The sequence below is a fragment of the Sceloporus occidentalis genome, unplaced genomic scaffold (assembly GCF_023333645.1).
Source record: "Sceloporus occidentalis isolate IW3139 unplaced genomic scaffold, rSceOcc1.0.p SCAF_8, whole genome shotgun sequence".
Taxonomy (NCBI): domain Eukaryota; kingdom Metazoa; phylum Chordata; class Lepidosauria; order Squamata; family Phrynosomatidae; genus Sceloporus; species Sceloporus occidentalis.
The window spans coordinates 26232037-26249601 of record NW_028316988.1 but is presented as its reverse complement, the minus strand read 5'-3'; the positions used below and the strand labels follow the sequence as shown (position 1 = coordinate 26249601).

Here is a 17565-nt window from a genome sequence, read left to right as displayed (position 1 = left end):
TTAAGTCATCAAATGGCCCAGCTTGCCTTTGCAGATGGAGTCCTGCTCCTCCAAGACACAAGACATCAAGCCCTTTCAGTAGCTAAATTTAATTTAAAATTCAGTAACAATAACTGTACAGCCTTCCTGTATTAGAACACGTTGTTTAAGAACCAAATACACACCGGCCAGGCTTATACATCAGCCTAGAGGACAACAAAGACAAGACATGATTAAAGGAGGAGTCTTCCCAAGCAACTTGCGTTCAGACATGCTTCTGTCAGGCAAAAGCTCTCCAGAGGTATTTCATAAACCTGTCAGTGATGGTTAACTTCAAGGAATACTTCCACTAAAAAGTAACCCTTTTTTCCAGGACTACCAGTCTTTATGATTTATAGAGACAAGGAGGCTTTAGTAGTCAGGGATTGTAGGAAGTGTCATCCTCTCCTGACTGTAGGGAGTCAACTATTGGTTTAAAGCCTCAAACCAAACCCAAAATAAAGTGTTGATTTCTTCACCCATCACTCCATTCTAAAACTTAATCAAATCTAATCCAGTGGTTCTCAACCTTCCTAATGCTGTGACCCACAACGGATAGAGGAGCAGTGTCTCAGCTCCTAAGACCATTGGAAATACATGTTTTTCAATGGTCTTAGGCAACCCCTGTGAAAGGGTTGTTCGACCCCCAAAGGGATCGCGACCCACAGCTTGAGAACCGCTGACCTAAACCCTAAGTTCTCTGCTCAACTAGAGTAGCTTGTTGAATAAATGGAAATAAGAATTAGATATAGGCCATAGAAACGGGCATAGTATTAGTCTCCCCACCCTCTTAGTGGCTGTAGAAGCTAGCAGACAGAAACAATCCCCTAAATTGCTTGCCACACGATGGGACAGTGTGCTAACCATGTCTTTTCAGAAGACCCCTGGGAAGCGGGTTTCTAGCGTCTCTCAAAAGCAAAGGTAGACCTTTGCTCCTGCAGCTGTACCAGACAATACAAATGGCTGGCCTATTACATTCATTAACACTAGAGTAAATTCATTTTTATCCATTATTGCACCATTGTCCTACCATGGACATGCTGCCCCACAAGCATGTTCATGAGCATTACCAAAAAGGATGGAGGTTGTACAAGGATTTCAGAGTGACCCTCCAGTATGAGAACCAGGATTAGAGAACCTTTGCCCTGCCTGCTCTTGATGAACTACAACTCCCATCTGCCCAGCCTCACTGGAGCTGATAGGAATTGAAGTCCAGCATCCTGTTAACGTACACATACGTCCGCCTTTTACTGACACATGTATTCTTGCAGAAGTTGGTATTCTCTTCCTTCCTTTGCAGTGTCTAAAGCTAGCAGAGAGCAACTGGAGAAGCATCTGGCTATGTCTCAAACTGCAAACCAATGACATTATCTGCTGAGGACATTAGCAAATCTCAATGCGGATGTTTTTGGTTTGCATCTGGCTACAGGGACAGAGCCAGACGCTTCTCCAATTCTCTCCAAGAGGGATGGGATAGTAGGGGGAGAGACTATCACAACACAATAGTGAGTCATAGTGATGGGAACAGGGGAGCCATTGCAAGAGTCTGACTGTGTTCCTGTAGCCAGATGCAAACCAATGTTTTATCTGCTGATCAGGAAGAAAAAGCGCCTTCTGTGGATATGGGACCATCTGGCAATACTTCCTTTAATCAGGCTAACAGCTTATTGGACTGGTTGTAATGGAGACAACTAAACTGGGAGCATCCTTGGCTCCTGGTTTAGGAGAAAGGAGTGCAAAAGTGCTTGGAAAAGCAAAAAGGAAGTGTTCCCGGCTCTGGGGGCCACCAAGCAGCCAGACTCAGGACAGCTGGGGAATGTTGCTGGCATATCCTTTGTGACACACTTTGGGCAAGTAGTTAATCTATTCAGAGAAAAAGCTTCATCTTTGAGATTACAGCCTCTGAGGGAAACCATAGACAATACCTTTTGTGTGTCCCATAAATAGAAAAAGCAGCACTTCTTAAAAATAGCCCTGTGACACACATGAAATCAGGTTGGGTCCTCGATCCGATACAGAGGAGCAAAGCAGCCTCAACTATTCTGCCCCAGGGCTGCTCTCAAGCTCTGGCTTATTGACAAATGCCCAAAAAAAGCAGATTCTCTAGTCTTTCCCCCCATCTAGTGTTCACAAGACAAAAGAGATCACAAGACTCGCTGAGGTGGCTTCCTTTTGCTGCACGGGAGAAGTAGGCCTGACGGCCGGGGTCCAACCCGGGCTGGGCTTTGTTTGTTTTTATTTTCAGGAGAGTATCTGCACGGACGAGAGGAGATCTGCCTTCAGCACACTTCCCATGCGCTCGCCCCCAGAGGCTTTGATATCTGCCATGACGTCCGCATCCCACACAAAGGTCAGAAGCGCAGAGGGCACCTTTATAAAATGAAGCAGGAAAGAAAAACATTTAAGTGCATCTTTGAAATTTTCACTCCAAAGGCCATCAGTGGTGGGCTGATGGGCCCAATTTTTCCCTCCCCACCACACACCTCGTGCCACATAAGCTCAAATCCCTCCATTTCCCTCTGCAGGCCTTTTCAAAATGGTGACAGGAAGGGACACATGATGATTTTGGAGAAGGACTGAAGAGGAAAATGGGTAGTTGGGGTATATAGGGTTCTGTCGTGTGTGTAAGTGCGCGTCTTCAAGATCTCTAGATTTGTACTCCAACGCTCAAATCAGTGTGCCATGCTGGCTCTCATTATTTATTTATGGTATTTATACCCTGGCCTTCAGCCCTTAAGGCTATCATGTAGTAACTATTATGTAGTTACACATTCATAACTACATCTGTGATCCAAAATCTCAGCCAGACTTTTATTTTTACAACTGTAGATAAAACCATTTTTATGCAAGGGCTCCCCGAGACTTGAAAACGATCTCAAGAATTCCTCCAGGCTAAAAAGTATATAAAGTATAAGGCTGCTTGTAATGGCTGCCAGATTATCCCCCAATATCAGGTAATACCCTGGGCCCTTGTTATCTGCTGGGGTTTGGTTCCAAAACACCCTGTAGATATCGAAATCCATGGATGCTCAAGTCCCATTAAATACAAGGGCATGGTAAAATGGTGTCTCTATAGCAAAACGAAGGTTTGGTGTTTGGAATATACACATTTTTAAAATAGTTTCAAACCATGGATGCTTGAATACATGGATGGAAAATCCATGGATACAGAGGGCTGATTGTATACTAAGGGGTGGATGAGGAAGTAGTACAACTTCTTGTAGGCTTTCCATAAGGCCATCTTGCTAGTCACTGTGGGATGAGAATGCCAAACTCAACCCAATTCCCTTTATTTTCACTTGCAGGAAGTCCATTTAAGGGGCACATCGCACTCACCAGCCCACATTCATTGAGCGCCATGCTCTCGTCGGTCAGTTTATGGCCTCCAGGGGCCAGCAGCTCAAAAGGCAGCCAGTTGTTCTGCAAAGTCTCCCGCACAAACTGGTAAAGCATTGAGACGGGCTCTCGGGCGTAGAACGTCCCTGCATCCAGAACAACGACAGCGCAGGCAAGGGTTAGCAAACCATAGCTCAGTTCTGTTGAGAAGCGTCAAGATCTGTTAGCATCCTGGGTATTTAAAGTATAAACGGCTTTGAGAATCCCTGGCATTTAAATTTTAAATTCCTTAGCATACAGGAAATTTAAAGTGTAAAGTCCTTAAAATTAAAATGTCCATGGTATTTTAAGAGTTAGCAGACTTTTTTCGGCCAAGGGTCCAAATTCCAGGGTTTTTATTTAGGTAGAGCTAAAGGCGTGAGGTGAAACCAAAAGAAGGCACAAAAGGCCAAAGCAAAGAAGTGGGATTAGATTTGCACATTTTGTCACCAAGGACAAGAAGTACAACTCGCTTCTATGCAAGCCTACTAAGGAGTAAATACCAGCGTCACAGTTCACTGGTGTGCAACTCACAATTCAGTTCTGTCTAGGTTATTTAACATTTCAATATCTTTAACTATCCTAGGTATTTAAAATGTGGATGGCTTTAAAAATCTGTATTTATCACCCAAGATATTTCAATCTTAACTTCCTTTAAGCACCCAAGGTATTTAAAGTTTCACTTTCTTTAAGGATCCAGGGTATTTAAAAGTTAAATATCTTCCAGGTAATTAGGATTGCAAAGTATCAGGGTGCTTCAAAATTTAAATGCTCTTTTAAGCAGCCATGGTATTAGTTTAAATGCCACTAATGAGACCTATGCAGGGAAAGGGAATGTCTAAGCTTTGTCTAAGGCAGCTTCCAGCACTAAAGTGTGACGGACACACTCTGGTTCCGCTCTGAAACACAAGACCTTCACAACCTTTCCGCTCACCTTGCAGGATGTACCCGTCGGGAAAACGGACCCGCAACAGTGTGTAGTTGTACTTCCTCAGCTCCCGCTGTTCTTCTCTCTCCCGCATGGCTTTGGTCCTTAGCATGGAGGCCTTCTCAACAGCTTCTGTCCTTCAGAGGTAAAGGGTTGATGGGGACATCAATGGGACACCACCACAGACCAAATGAGGAAGGGAAAAGCAGGGGAAAAGAAGAAGAGGAAAGGTTTTGATTACATCAAATGGGACCTTCTGCAAACCAAGCAGATGGTTTTGCTCTCTGATTTTACAACAGATGCCAATAGATCATGGGTCCACAGGTCAGAATTACTTACATGAGGGTGGGCAATGTGACTCCCATGGGCAGCATGTCGCCGGTGGGCCTTGTTTTTGCAGCTCCCAAAGGCATTCACCTGCCCCTCCAAGGCCTCTAACTTGGCCATTAAAAAACTGGCATGACTTTGGGGGGGAAATGTGTCCCACACCACATAAAAGCCCCTTGCCCATGTGTGAAAGTATGTTTTTAAAATGGCCTCACTCACACAAGCACCCTAGGGCTAGGGTCCAGGCTCCTGTTTCTCTCTTCAGTCCTGCTCAAAATGGCAACAGGGATACAGCACCATTTTATGAGGAACTGCAGAGGAAAATGGAGCTATCTGGGCTTGCCATTGGGTGAGTGGCCCATGGGGTGACACCCTTAAGCAAGGGGATTTAATTAAAAAATGCATAGGGAGTTTATAGGAGAGCCAGTGTGGTGTTGGCAGTTTGAGTGTTGGACTATGACTCTGGAGACTGGGGTTCGAATCTTCGCTTGGTCATGTAAACGCACTGGGTGATCTTGGACAAGTCACTTGTTCAGCATCAGAGGATGGCAATGGCAAACCTCCTCTGAAGAAACTTGCCAAGAAATCCCCATGATCGGTTTGCCTTAGGGTCAACCACAAGCCAAAAATGACTTGAAGGCACACAAGAAGGAGAAGGGAGTATACAGACGATATTACAAGAAGGACACAGATTTTAAAGAGAGAAGCACGCAGTGCCCCACAACAAAAGAACGGTTAAACTTGGGATCTTGCAGCTGAACCATCTCAATGCCAGGAAGGCTCTCTCTGTCACAACCAAGAGAGGCCACTCACCGGAGCCTCTGCTCCCGTTTCAACTCCTCCGCTGTCAGGTTGAAGAAATCATTGGGCAGCTCAAAGTGGGAGGCCTGAGGGGAAGGCTTGAAGATCCGCCGCTGGCGGTCCAGCTGAGCCCGGACAGGTTCACCAGTCAAAAGCTTCTCCTTGTACTCCTTCAGGTCATCCAGCTTCTCCAAAGCTTCCTCTTTCAACACATAGACGTCCTCTGTGGTCTCTTCTGGAAGGGGAACAAAGTCAGCGTTTTACCACTCCATCTATTGTCGTGGTTTATGCGTTAATCCATTTCATGTATTCCTTTTACTTTATGCCTGGCTGTGTGGCGGACAATATAAGCTAACACTGAGAGCTAGCATAGCACAGTGTTTGAGCGTTGGACTATGACTCTGGAGACCAGGGTTTCATTCCCTGCTCAGCTATGAAACTCACTGGGTGACCCTGGGCAAGTCAGATGCTCTTAGCCTCAGGGGTCGGCAATGGCAAACCTCTGAATAACTCTCACCAAGAAAACCCCAGGATAGGTTCACCTTAAGGGTGTCCATAACTCAGAAATGACTTGAAGGCATACAACACCACCACCAACAGTACTGTTCAAACACTAAGAAGCACACCGCCATATGAAAAACATTGTCTGGAATTTATAGAATCACAGAATCCTAGAAAAACTCCAAATGAGATGAAAAAAGACTGAGCTATTGACTGACTTTGGGCTGAGGAGAGAAGATGGGAGATGGATACTCTATACTACACCTTCCCCATCTTCTAAATACTCTGAAGGCACCAATCCCCGGCTGAATCTGCAGCCAATCTGAAATAACGCAGTTGGACGCCACTTCAACTATCATGGCTCCATCCTATTGAATCCTGGGACTTATAGTTTGTTATGGCATCAGACCTAATTTAGAAACTGCTCAGATTGTAGCTCCTGTGTGCTACAGAATGCCTTACCTTGCCCTGGCACTGGCCGGGTAGACTTTTCAAATCCAACGGCCTCGAAAAATTTGTGTGTCCCTTCCAGGCAGTGGATCCTTTCCTAGAAGGAAGATGACAGAACAGGTTGTTGTTGTGTGCCTTCAGGGTCTTTCCAGCTTGTTGCAACCCTAAGGCAGTACTGTTATGGGGTTTTCTTGGGTAGATTTGTTCAGAGGGGATTTGCTTTTGCCTCCTTCTAATACTGAGAGAGTGTGATTTGCCCAAAGGACACCCATAGGTTTCCATGGCCAGGTGGAGATTCGAACCCTGGTCTGTCAAGATCCTTGTCCAACATTCAAACACTGCACCATTCTGACTTCCAGTCAGTTACTCTTCTCTGATTTTGCTCCCATATATTCAGAGGTGGAGTGTCTCTGTATCTAGAGATTCTAATCAACTATCACTAACAGGCTTTACTCTCATGGTTTTGCCTGAATCCCAAACATTCTTTCCCAACACTGAGAGCCCCCAGATCTTGTGAAATTACTGCTCCCATCATCACTGCCCACAGGCCATGCTGGCAGGGGATAATGGGAACTGGAGTAAATCATCACTTGTAAGGATCAATAGTTGGGAAAACTGTTTATAAACACTGTATTCAGGGGGTGTTCCTCTTAATGATGCCCACTCTGGAATCAGACCCACCTGGAACACTTTGTTCTGAAGCTTGATTTTCCGGTATTTCTCTTCATCTGGGTGGAGGTGGATGTTATCAAGGTACCTGCAAGGGAAGACAACACTACCTAAGACTCTTCCTCAGGCCAGAACATCTCTAAGTCCAGACATGATCATCTGAATGGAAATCTGGCCAAATCCAATGGAGACCTCTGCCTCCTGAAAATATGGGCACACAAGACTGTGTACTGAATTTCGGAAGCCGCATATTTTGGGCAGGGATGGAGGGAAGAAATGACATGGCAAGCTTCTTTATCCCATTGGAAGAGCTTGAAAAGGTTAATTTTTTGGACTACAACTCCAGAATGCTCCAGCCAACAGGGCCACTGGTCATTCCCATGACTAGTGACCAACCCTCTTGGTTGTCTTTTCAGCAACAAGCCTTTAGCCTTAACTGACCAAGAGGAGAGTGATACAGTTAGATGAACCAGATAGCCTCTCCTATGGCTGAGAGGTGATGCTTACTTTGCAATGGTCTCCACGCCGAGCTTGACCTTCTCCCGGTCTCTGTTGAAAGTGTGGATCTCCATGATGGAAGCAGCGACGGGGTCTTTGGTGGCATGCTACGGAAAGAGAAGAGACATCCCCAACCCTGTGAGACAAGATCAGCTACTGCAATATTCCAGGCAGAGAGGAGGTCCTCTCCTGGACTTGGTGGAGGTGGATTTACCTTAAGAATGGCCTCTTTGACCTGGGCATCTCTTTTGTCTTTCCGGACAGTGACCCCAGTCAAGGGGCAGGTGAAGTAGACTCCCGAGACGGACAAGATGGATGGATTCTCCTGAACATCAGGCATGGAACTCTGAAAGGAAGGAGAGAGAGAATTGGAGAGAAGCTGTCCATTTGGGAGATAAGGAGAAGAGAAAAATTCCATCTGTATGGCCTTTATTGTCAAATCCAGCCAGAACCAAGTTTGGGAACTCAGGCTTCAGTCGTTAAAACTCAGTAAACCTTTATTAAGGAAGTTCAGTTCCAGTTCAGTGATATCTGTTGTCAGAATTGACCAGCAAGCATTGACATTGCCTTATTAGATTACACACAATTTCATGGCGGGCTCATTTCTATTTGTTCCAAAATTAAAACAGATTTGCCCCTCTTGTTCCCATAATGCTCCTTCTTTGTTGTTACAGCTAGTCTTTTCACAGGGACAACCTCAAACAGGCTTAATTGATGCCTGCCTCTTCTCCAGAGATATAGCTCCCCACCTGTGGCTGAGTACGCCATGTCTCTGAAATAAGCATTTCTACTGTATAACCTGTCACATAACCTTCCCAATATTTTAAGGCAGGAAAGGTGCAGTTGCAACTCCTTTGGTTTTATATTATTGGGTAAACTGCTTTCCTCATACGGTGCATTGAGATCATATGATATAGAGTGGGATATAGGTGTTGTAATAAATCTAAGATTATATCAACAAGAGTATAGTGTCCATATCAAGGGAATTATTAATGCCACTGTATTTTGCTTTGGCCAGATGTCACCTGGATTCTTGTGTCCAGTTCTGGGCACCAGAATTTCAAAAAGGATATTGACAAGCTGGAACAGAGCCTGAGAAGGGCGATCAGAACGCTCCAAGGTTCAGAAACCACACAACTTCAGAAGCTAGGTATGTTTAGCTTGGAGAAGAGAAGACTGAGAGATGATATGATAGCTGAAGGGATGGCAAGTAGAAGATGGAGCATCTGCTTCCCTGTTTATACAATGGACTCTTGGTATCTGCTGGGGTTTGGTTCCAGTACCCTCCCACGGATACCAAAACCTGTGGATGTTCAAATGCCATTAAATACAATGGCACAGTGAAATGATGTCCCTTACATGTCAAAATCATGGCATTTATATATATATTTTAAAATATTTTCAAGCTGTGCATGGTTGAATCTGCAGATAAGCAGGGTTGACTGTACCTCTCTGCTTCACACTATCTGCCTACCTTCTGCTCCACACATGCTCCCTTTTCACTGGCAGCTGCTTCAGCCTCCAGTTCTTTTTTCACTAAAAGAGGAAAGGAAAGGGGAGAGGGAGAGAAAGAATAATAACAACAATAAAGTAATATCTGCTTAGGAGAAGAGATCCAGATAGTATGGTTTGACGTCCAGGGCCTGAGTATTAAAAAATACATTCCAATCAAAACTTTTCACTGTTCTTTTCCCCATTCTGGGAGAAAGGCAGCATATAAATCATAGAAATAAAAAAATGCACATTAATTCTTTCATGCCACTGAACAACTGTAAACATTTGGCATGAAGCTAGCAAGGACTCCAATGCCCATTTGCCTAGTATCAGAAGTCCCCCTCAGCAAGGCACTTCTGAAGCAGCGAGCCTTTCCTCTTACCTTGGTTTCGGATGGCATCTTGGGATGAAAGGGCCCGAGGCTTCGGCTTCTGTTCCAGCCGGGCCAGGGCTGCTGCTGCCGCCATCTGTGCTTCATTGGTTGGTCCTTGGCGACACTTGGGAGGGTCAGGTTTGGGCTTCTCTTTGGGTGCTCTTTCCCTGTTTCAGGACACAGGGCCAAGAAAGAGATGTTTAAAGGCTGAGGACAAGCATCGGAGAGATCGAACGAATAAAACATAAGCACCAATGAGACCGGCAACCAGGACTTTGGCCTGTTACAGACTGCCAAAATAAAGCTGCTTCGGGTCTCTTTGGCAGTATGCTATTTAAATGATGCATGGGTCCTAAGAGTCCGGAGGTCGCGCCAAAGCCACACTCCATTCCTAAGCACTGGAGTGCAGCTTTAGTGCAGCTTCCGGATTCTTAGGATGCATGCATCATTTAAACAGCATATCTCCAAAGAGACCCAAAGCAGCTTTATTTTGGCAGTCTGTAACAGGCCTTTATTTATTAACTATCTTCTAATCCTGCCTTTCTTTCCAGGGAACTCTAGTTGGTGTACATGCTTCTCCCCCACAGCCTCTTGTACCTTCACAACAACCTTTTGAGCTGGAGTAACAGGAGAACCATGTTCAAAGAACATGGATGCTCTAGCTGGAGTTCCTGCACTGGGTAGGCTTTTATGATTCTTTGTCCCACAGTCAGAGACAGAATGCTGGTCCAAAGACCAGGTCTCCGCTTAGCCGGATCCCAGCCCCAAGGGTCACTCAATGAGTGTCCCAGCTCACCTGAGACACCTGCTTCCCCTCCCCATGGCTTGGCCTGATGCTGGGACTGCTTGGATGCATGACAGATAAACACGGCGAGTAAGCCATGTCAAAGACGGTCGCTTTAAACTAGAGATGAGTAAATGTGGCCTTCCAGATGTTGCTAGACTCCAAAAGACAACCTTGTTTGCTCCCATAGTTTGAAGCTCCTCTGTTAGCTGGGAGGGGGGGCACTACCTTTCACTGCTTTTACCAGGGCGACAATGGCAGTCAAACATCACCAGAAGGTTCACATGTTTCCTGCCTCTCTTGTACAGTTTTCCAGGAACTGACTAGGTCTTCACAACTTCACAGATCTAAGGACTGACGTGCAACTCGGAATCATGGAGCTGGTCCGAAATTCACGAGTAACGATTTCTCTTTTACAGTATAGTTCCTTATTCCTGCAATAACATCTTGATATGTAACAGAGCCTTATGATTTACTTTTACAAACATTAAAATGCAAAACACCATAGAAATGGCTGGAAGTCAATAGAATCCCAGAGTTGGAGAAGACCCAAGGGCCATCCAGTGCAACCCCATTCTGCCATGCAGGAAGACACCGTCAAAGCACTCCTAACAAATGGCCATCCAGCTGCTATTTAAAAACCCCCCAAAGGAGGAGATCCCACCACTCTCTGAGCAGGGCTGGGGAGTAGTGGTGATTTGGGGGTTACTCCTTGTCCTGCTTCGGTGTGAGATATTCTTTCTTAATGTTACTCCTACTCCTGTAAAAACCTCTTACTCCTTTATCCCTTACTCCTACTCCCCAGTCCTGTCTCTGAGGCACCGTATTTAGCGGTCAAACAGCCCTTACTGTGAGGAAGTTCCTCCTAATGTTGAGGTAATAATAATAATAATAATAATAATAATAATAATAATAATAATAATAATTTGTTTTAGCCTGCCTTTTCCACAGCATAAACAATAACAGTAAAATACATATAAATATAAAACAACAACATTACAGTCCCCTATCCCTACCCCTCCCTCCCAATCTTAAAACAGAATTAAACAGCCAGCCAATTTAAAACCAGATTAAGGATTAAATACAACAGCCAGGCCAACAAACTAGAGTTCCTAATGTTGAGGTGGAATCTCTTTAGTTTTAATCTGTTGCTGCATGCCCTGGTCTCTGGAGCAGCAGAAAACAAGCTTGCTCCTTCCTCATCCCTTCAAATGTTTAAACTCAGCGCTCATGTCCCTTCTTAAACCTTCTTTTCTCCGGGATTAACAGCTCCAACTCCCTAAACTGTTCCTCATAGGATTTGGTGGTTTCCACACCTTTTACCATTAAACACACACACACACATTAAAGGAGAAGGCAAGGCTGCCCTGGACTTCCCTGCCAACCTCAGACACTCAAGTTGAGTTACCAACCTGTTCATAGAGGCAAAAATTCCAAGCGAGCCACAAAGTGGTACCCAGCCGCAAGTACAGATTGACGTAGTGAAGGGGGAACATGTACCAGTGGAGCGGGGAAGCAGAGCATTTAACCCATTTGGCCAACCCAAGATGGAACATGGAAGCCAATGGAGTTGGCCTGACCCCAGCCTCCTCTGCTCCCAGAGTGTCACAACACACACACGCACCTAAGGCAGCATCACAAAGGGGCTTGGCAGCAGCAGAGATAGAAAGCTTGGGACCTACAGGGGTTTGGGACAAGAGACCCCAGAAACCACCACCATTATGGCCGAAGGACTATGGGAGTTGTTGTCCACAAGATTCCCACACCTGAACAACAGTTGTTGTTGTTGTTGTTGTGGCTGCTGCTAACTTTATTTATACCCTCCCTTTCCCAAGACTGAGACTCAGAACGGCTTACGCCTTAAGAAGATTACAATGAAACGCACACAAAAAGTCACCCTTCGAACCAAATTTAACAATTGTGGATGTTTAAGACGGCACAGGCTGACACAGAAAACATTCAGGGGTAGCTGCGTTGGCCATTTAACAAATGCAAACAAAAATCCATCAGTAATACTATTATTGGCCAGCTTAAAATGCACAACACTGTTGGATTTTTGTACATGCTAACGTAGTTTTTCTAAAAGTTAAACAATGCGCTGTAAAATGCTCCATGCAAAGACAGTGGGACTGAGAGAGGGACCTCTCCTGTGTGGACCTCAGGATCCATGAAAGCTCATCCGGGGAGATACAGTCTGTCTGATAACCCGGGTCTGAGGTGTGTAGGGTTTCATAGGTCATATCTAGCTGTGTGAATTGTGCCGGGAAAGAGACCGGCAGCCATTGAAGCTCTTGGAACTAAGTTGAACCCTGGAAGGCTAGTCAACACAAACAATATTGAACTGGAATCAGGGATGGGAAGTGTAGGGTGCCCCAGGCCTTGCTGAATTGCAACTCCCAGCATCCCTGGCCAGCACAGGCAATGGCCAAAATTGCTGGGAGATTCACAGCGTCTGCTCTGGTGTTCTTGTTGTTGTTACTGTTGTGTGCCTTCAAGTCAAATCCATGGATTTTGGTTATCTATGGTGAGGGCTGGGGACCAAACCCCAGTGGATACTAAGGACCCATTGTGTGTGTGTGTATAGAGAGAGAGAGAGCATAGCATAGTGGTTTGAGCGCTGGACTATGACTCTGGAGACCAGGGTTTGATTCCTGCTTGGCCATGAAACCCATTGGGTAACTTTAGGCAAGTCACACTCTCTCAGCCTCAGTGGATAGCAACGACAACACCCCCCATAATACAAGATAATATATAACATATATAATAATAATACTTTTATAATAATAATTTATATATATTATATGATATATATATATATATATATATATATATATATATATGCATGTGCACACACACATGCATACATACACACATATACACACAAGATGTAGGTAAACTGTATGTGTGTTGGTGTGTGTATATATGTATGTGTGTGTGTATATATATATAGATAGATAGATAGATAGATATAGATATTTTTCCCTATGTTTGTGTGTGTGTAATACTCTCAGCCTCAGAAGAAGGGTTTGATTCCTGGCTCAGCCATGTAAACCCACTTGGTCCAGTGACACTCTCTCAGCCTCAGAGGATGGCAATGGCAAACCTCCTCCGAACAAATCTTGCCAAGAAAGCCCAGGATAAGGTAAGTTGCCATATGTTGGAAAGGGCTTGAAGGCACACAACAACATATAGATACATATATGCATGAAAATAAATATGGAACTAATATGTGTGCATACATATATATACTGTATATATATATTATTTATGTATATAATGTGTGTGTATAGGTAGAGTGTGTGTACATGTAGGTATAGGAGGAATTGAAAACTTACTGAGGGGCCCTTGGGCAAGTCACACTCTCTCAGCCTCAAGGGAAGTCCATGGCAACCCTCCTCTGAACAAACCTTGAGATAAAAACCTCCCTTAGTATCCTCTTGGGCAAGTCACACTCTCTCAGCCTCAAGGGAAGTCCATGGCAACCCTCCTCTGAACAAACCTTGAGATAAAAACCTCCCTTAGTATCCTCTTGGGCAAGTCACACTCTCTCAGCCTCAAGGGAAGTCCATGGCAACCCTCCTCTGAACAAACCTTGAGATAAAAACCTCCCTTAGTATCCTCTTGGGCAAGTCACACTCTCTCAGCCTCAAGGGAAGTCCATGGCAACCCTCCTCTGAACAAACCTTGAGATAAAAACCTCCCTTAGTATCCTCTTGGGCAAGTCACACTCTCTCAGCCTCAAGGGAAGTCCATGGCAACCCTCCTCTGAACAAACCTTGAGATAAAAACCTCCCTTAGTATCCTCTTGGGCAAGTCACACTCTCTCAGCCTCAAGGGAAGGCCATGGCAACCCTCCTCTGAACAAACCTTGAGATAAAAACCTCCCTTAGTATCCTCTTGGGCAAGTCACACTCTCTCAGCCTCAAGGGAAGGCCATGGCAACCCTCCTCTGAACAAACCTTGAGATAAAAACCTCCCTTAGTATCCTCTTGGGCAAGTCACACTCTCTCAGCCTCAAGGGAAGGCCATGGCAACCCTCCTCTGAACAAACCTTGAGATAAAAACCTCCCTTAGTATCCTCTTGGGCAAGTCACACTCTCTCAGCCTCAAGGGAAGGCCATGGCAACCCTCCTCTGAACAAACCTTGAGATAAAAACCTCCCTTAGTATCCTCTTGGGCAAGTCACACTCTCTCAGCCTCAAGGGAAGGCCATGGCAACCCTCCTCTGAACAAACCTTGAGATAAAAACCTCCCTTAGTATCCTCTTGGGCAAGTCACACTCTCTCAGCCTCAAGGGAAGTCCATGGCAACCCTCCTCTGAACAAACCTTGAGATAAAAACCTCCCTTAGTATCCTCTTGGGCAAGTCACACTCTCTCAGCCTCAAGGGAAGTCCATGGCAACCCTCCTCTGAACAAACCTTGAGATAAAAACCTCCCTTAGTATCCTCTTGGGCAAGTCACACTCTCTCAGCCTCAAGGGAAGTCCATGGCAACCCTCCTCTGAACAAACCTTGAGATAAAAACCTCCCTTAGTATCCTCTTGGGCAAGTCACACTCTCTCAGCCTCAAGGGAAGTCCATGGCAACCCTCCTCTGAACAAACCTTGAGATAAAAACCTCCCTTAGTATCCTCTTGGGCAAGTCACACTCTCTCAGCCTCAAGGGAAGTCCATGGCAACCCTCCTCTGAACAAACCTTGAGATAAAAACCTCCCTTAGTATCCTCTTGGGCAACTCACACTCTCTCAGCCTCAAGGGAAGTCCATGGCAACCCTCCTCTGAACAAACCTTGAGATAAAAACCTCCCTTAGTATCCTCTTGGGCAAGTCACACTCTCTCAGCCTCAAGGGAAGGCCATGGCAACCCTCCTCTGAACAAACCTTGAGATAAAAACCTCCCTTAGTATCCTCTTGGGCAAGTCACACTCTCTCAGCCTCAAGGGAAGGCCATGGCAACCCTCCTCTGAACAAACCTTGAGATAAAAACCTCCCTTAGTATCCTCTTGGGCAACTCACACTCTCTCAGCCTCAAGGGAAGTCCATGGCAACCCTCCTCTGAACAAACCTTGAGATAAAAACCTCCCTTAGTATCCTCTTGGGCAAGTCACACTCTCTCAGCCTCAAGGGAAGGCCACGGCAAAAACCCTCCTCTTAGAATCACAGAGTTGGAAGAGACCGCAAGGGCCCTGATCCAGTCCAACCCCTATTATTCTGCCATGCAGGAACTCTCAATCAAAGCATCCCCATTGACAGATGGCCATCCAGCCTCTGCTTAAAGACCTCCAAGGAGGGAGATTCCACTAGACTCCAAGAAAGGAGTGTATTCCACTGCCAAACAGCCCTTACTCTCAGGAAGGTCCTCCTAATGTTGAGCTGGAATCCCTTTTCCTGGAGCTTGCATCCATTGCTCCATTGGGTCCTATTCTCTGGAGCAGCAGAAAACAAGCTTGCTCCCTCCTCAATCTGGCATCCCTAAGTATTTAAACAGGGCTCTCATATCCCCTCTCAACCTTCTCTTCTCCAGGCTAAACACCCCCAGCTCCCTGAGTCCTTCCTCATAGGGCTTCCTGGTTTCCAGACCCTTCACCATCTTAGTCTCCCTCCTTTGGACACATGGCTCCAGTTTCTCAACGTCCTTTTAGAACCGTGTTTCCCAGAACTGGGCACCGTATTCCTGACCAGAGCAGAACAGAGTGGCACTATTCCTTCCCTTGATCTAGACACTATACTTCTATTGCTGCAGCCCAGGATCGCATTGGCCTTGTTAGCTGCCGCATGGCACTTGTGGCTCCTGGGACCCCTGGATCCCTTCCACAGCTATAGGTCTCCTTAAGCATCCCACAACACACAGCGACAGCAATGGATACAGGGAGCCGACCCTTGCTTGGGCGCCTCGCTCAGCTTCTGTCCGGGTCCCGCGCTCTTGAACTGCAAGTCGGCCTTGATCTCTTGAAAGAACTTCTTCATGGCTCCTCCGAGGTTCCCCTTTGACCCCCCCCGCCGCCGCCCCCGAAACCCAAAACACAGCCCCGCCCAGCTTTCCCTTCCGAGGTCAGCCCATGAAAACAGGAAGCGGAAGTGAGGTTGAAGTAGGGCGGGGCTTAAATCCCGTCCGAACAATGACTCTTTTCTCGACGCCGTTGGCGCCATCTTGACTCAGGGCAATACAAAAAAAAAGGCTTCGACGCTCGGGCGGAAGTGAAGGGGCGAAACCGGAAGTGGAGGGATAATGGCGGCGCCCATGGAAAGAGAGAGGCCGCTCTAGGAATGTTGTGTCTTCTCTATGGTGAAAGGTCTCCTCATTGAGATATAAAGAATGAAATGGATAAAAACGACCCCAGAAATGGCTGGAAAGTGGGTTTGACAACAGCAATAAAGCCTGGGTTGGGGAAAATGTATTATTTCAAGTTGGGATTTGAGTTCAAATCCCACCCTCAAAGGCACTGGAGGAGATGACTGAGGAAAACAGAGTTCAGAGCATGTGCAAAGATCAGGATCTATAAAGCGTTCTTATCCCCGAAGAATAAAGCATGTTCATAAATATTTAATGTAATATTTAATTAAGTAATTAAATCTAATTGAATTAATATTTAATTTATACTTAATTTAATATTAAATGAAATTAATATTTTTATTTTATTAATTTATAATTTATATTATAATTATAAATTTATGTAATTATTTAATTTTATATTTAATATTTAATTTAATTTAAAATGTTTAATTTAAATAAAGACACCTATTCATTGATAATGCATTCTTTATTCAGGGGAAGTAGCTGTGAAAAAACAACACTGTTGGGCAAGCGTGCCATAGAGCATACGCAGAGTTCCAACTCTCCCTGCTCCGCCCTCTTTTAGGCCACGCCCCTTCTCCCCCTCTCTCTCTCTCTCTCTCTCTCTCTCATCCCTCCGCGAAATGGCCGCCCACCAATTTTCTTCCCAGCTCTCCTCTCATTGGGTGACCAGGGGGGAGAGGCGGAGCGCGCGGGGCTGCCCGGCCAATAAGAACACGCGAGAGAGCGAGAGGGGAAAAAGGCCAGCCAATGAAGACGCGGGAGAAAAAATAGAAACGTGGCCGAAGCAGCCAATGAGGGCACGAGAGAGAGAACAGCGAGCAGCCAATAGGAACACGTGAGAGAGCGAGAGGTGAAAGATCCACCAATGAGGACGCGAGAGAGAAATAAGAACCTTGACCGAAGCAGCCAATGAGAGCGCGCCCAAGAGACAATCGGGAGCAGCCAATGAAGGCGCGAGAGGGAGCCGTGGGCGGGCCCAGCGAATGAGCCCCACCAATCAACCGCGCCGACGACACAAGGAGCGAACGAAGCGACGCGTTCGGTGACCAAT

At 45.7% G+C, this 17565-nt stretch overlaps 1 protein-coding gene across 2 annotated transcripts; it reads right to left on the bottom strand.

The window, feature by feature from the left end:
* Positions 1 to 70: 70 nt before the first annotated feature.
* Positions 71 to 16212, bottom strand: UBXN6 (UBX domain protein 6). Of its 2 annotated transcripts, none has more exons than XM_089535665.1 (11): positions 16095 to 16212; positions 9444 to 9601; positions 9042 to 9103; positions 7782 to 7913; positions 7577 to 7674; positions 7082 to 7157; positions 6413 to 6497; positions 5462 to 5684; positions 4328 to 4458; positions 3355 to 3500; positions 71 to 2388 (listed from the first exon to the last, which is right to left on the bottom strand). In XM_089535665.1, the coding sequence occupies exons 1-11, from the start codon at positions 16181 to 16183 to the stop codon at positions 2260 to 2262; spliced, it is 1329 nt and encodes a 442-aa protein (XP_089391791.1). In that variant the 5' UTR covers positions 16184 to 16212; the 3' UTR covers positions 71 to 2259. The 2 variants fall into 2 exon arrangements, with proteins under 2 accessions (XP_089391791.1, XP_089391792.1); XM_089535666.1 differs by lacking the exon at positions 16095 to 16212 and adding an exon at positions 11631 to 12940.
* Positions 16213 to 17565: the final 1353 nt, after the last annotated feature.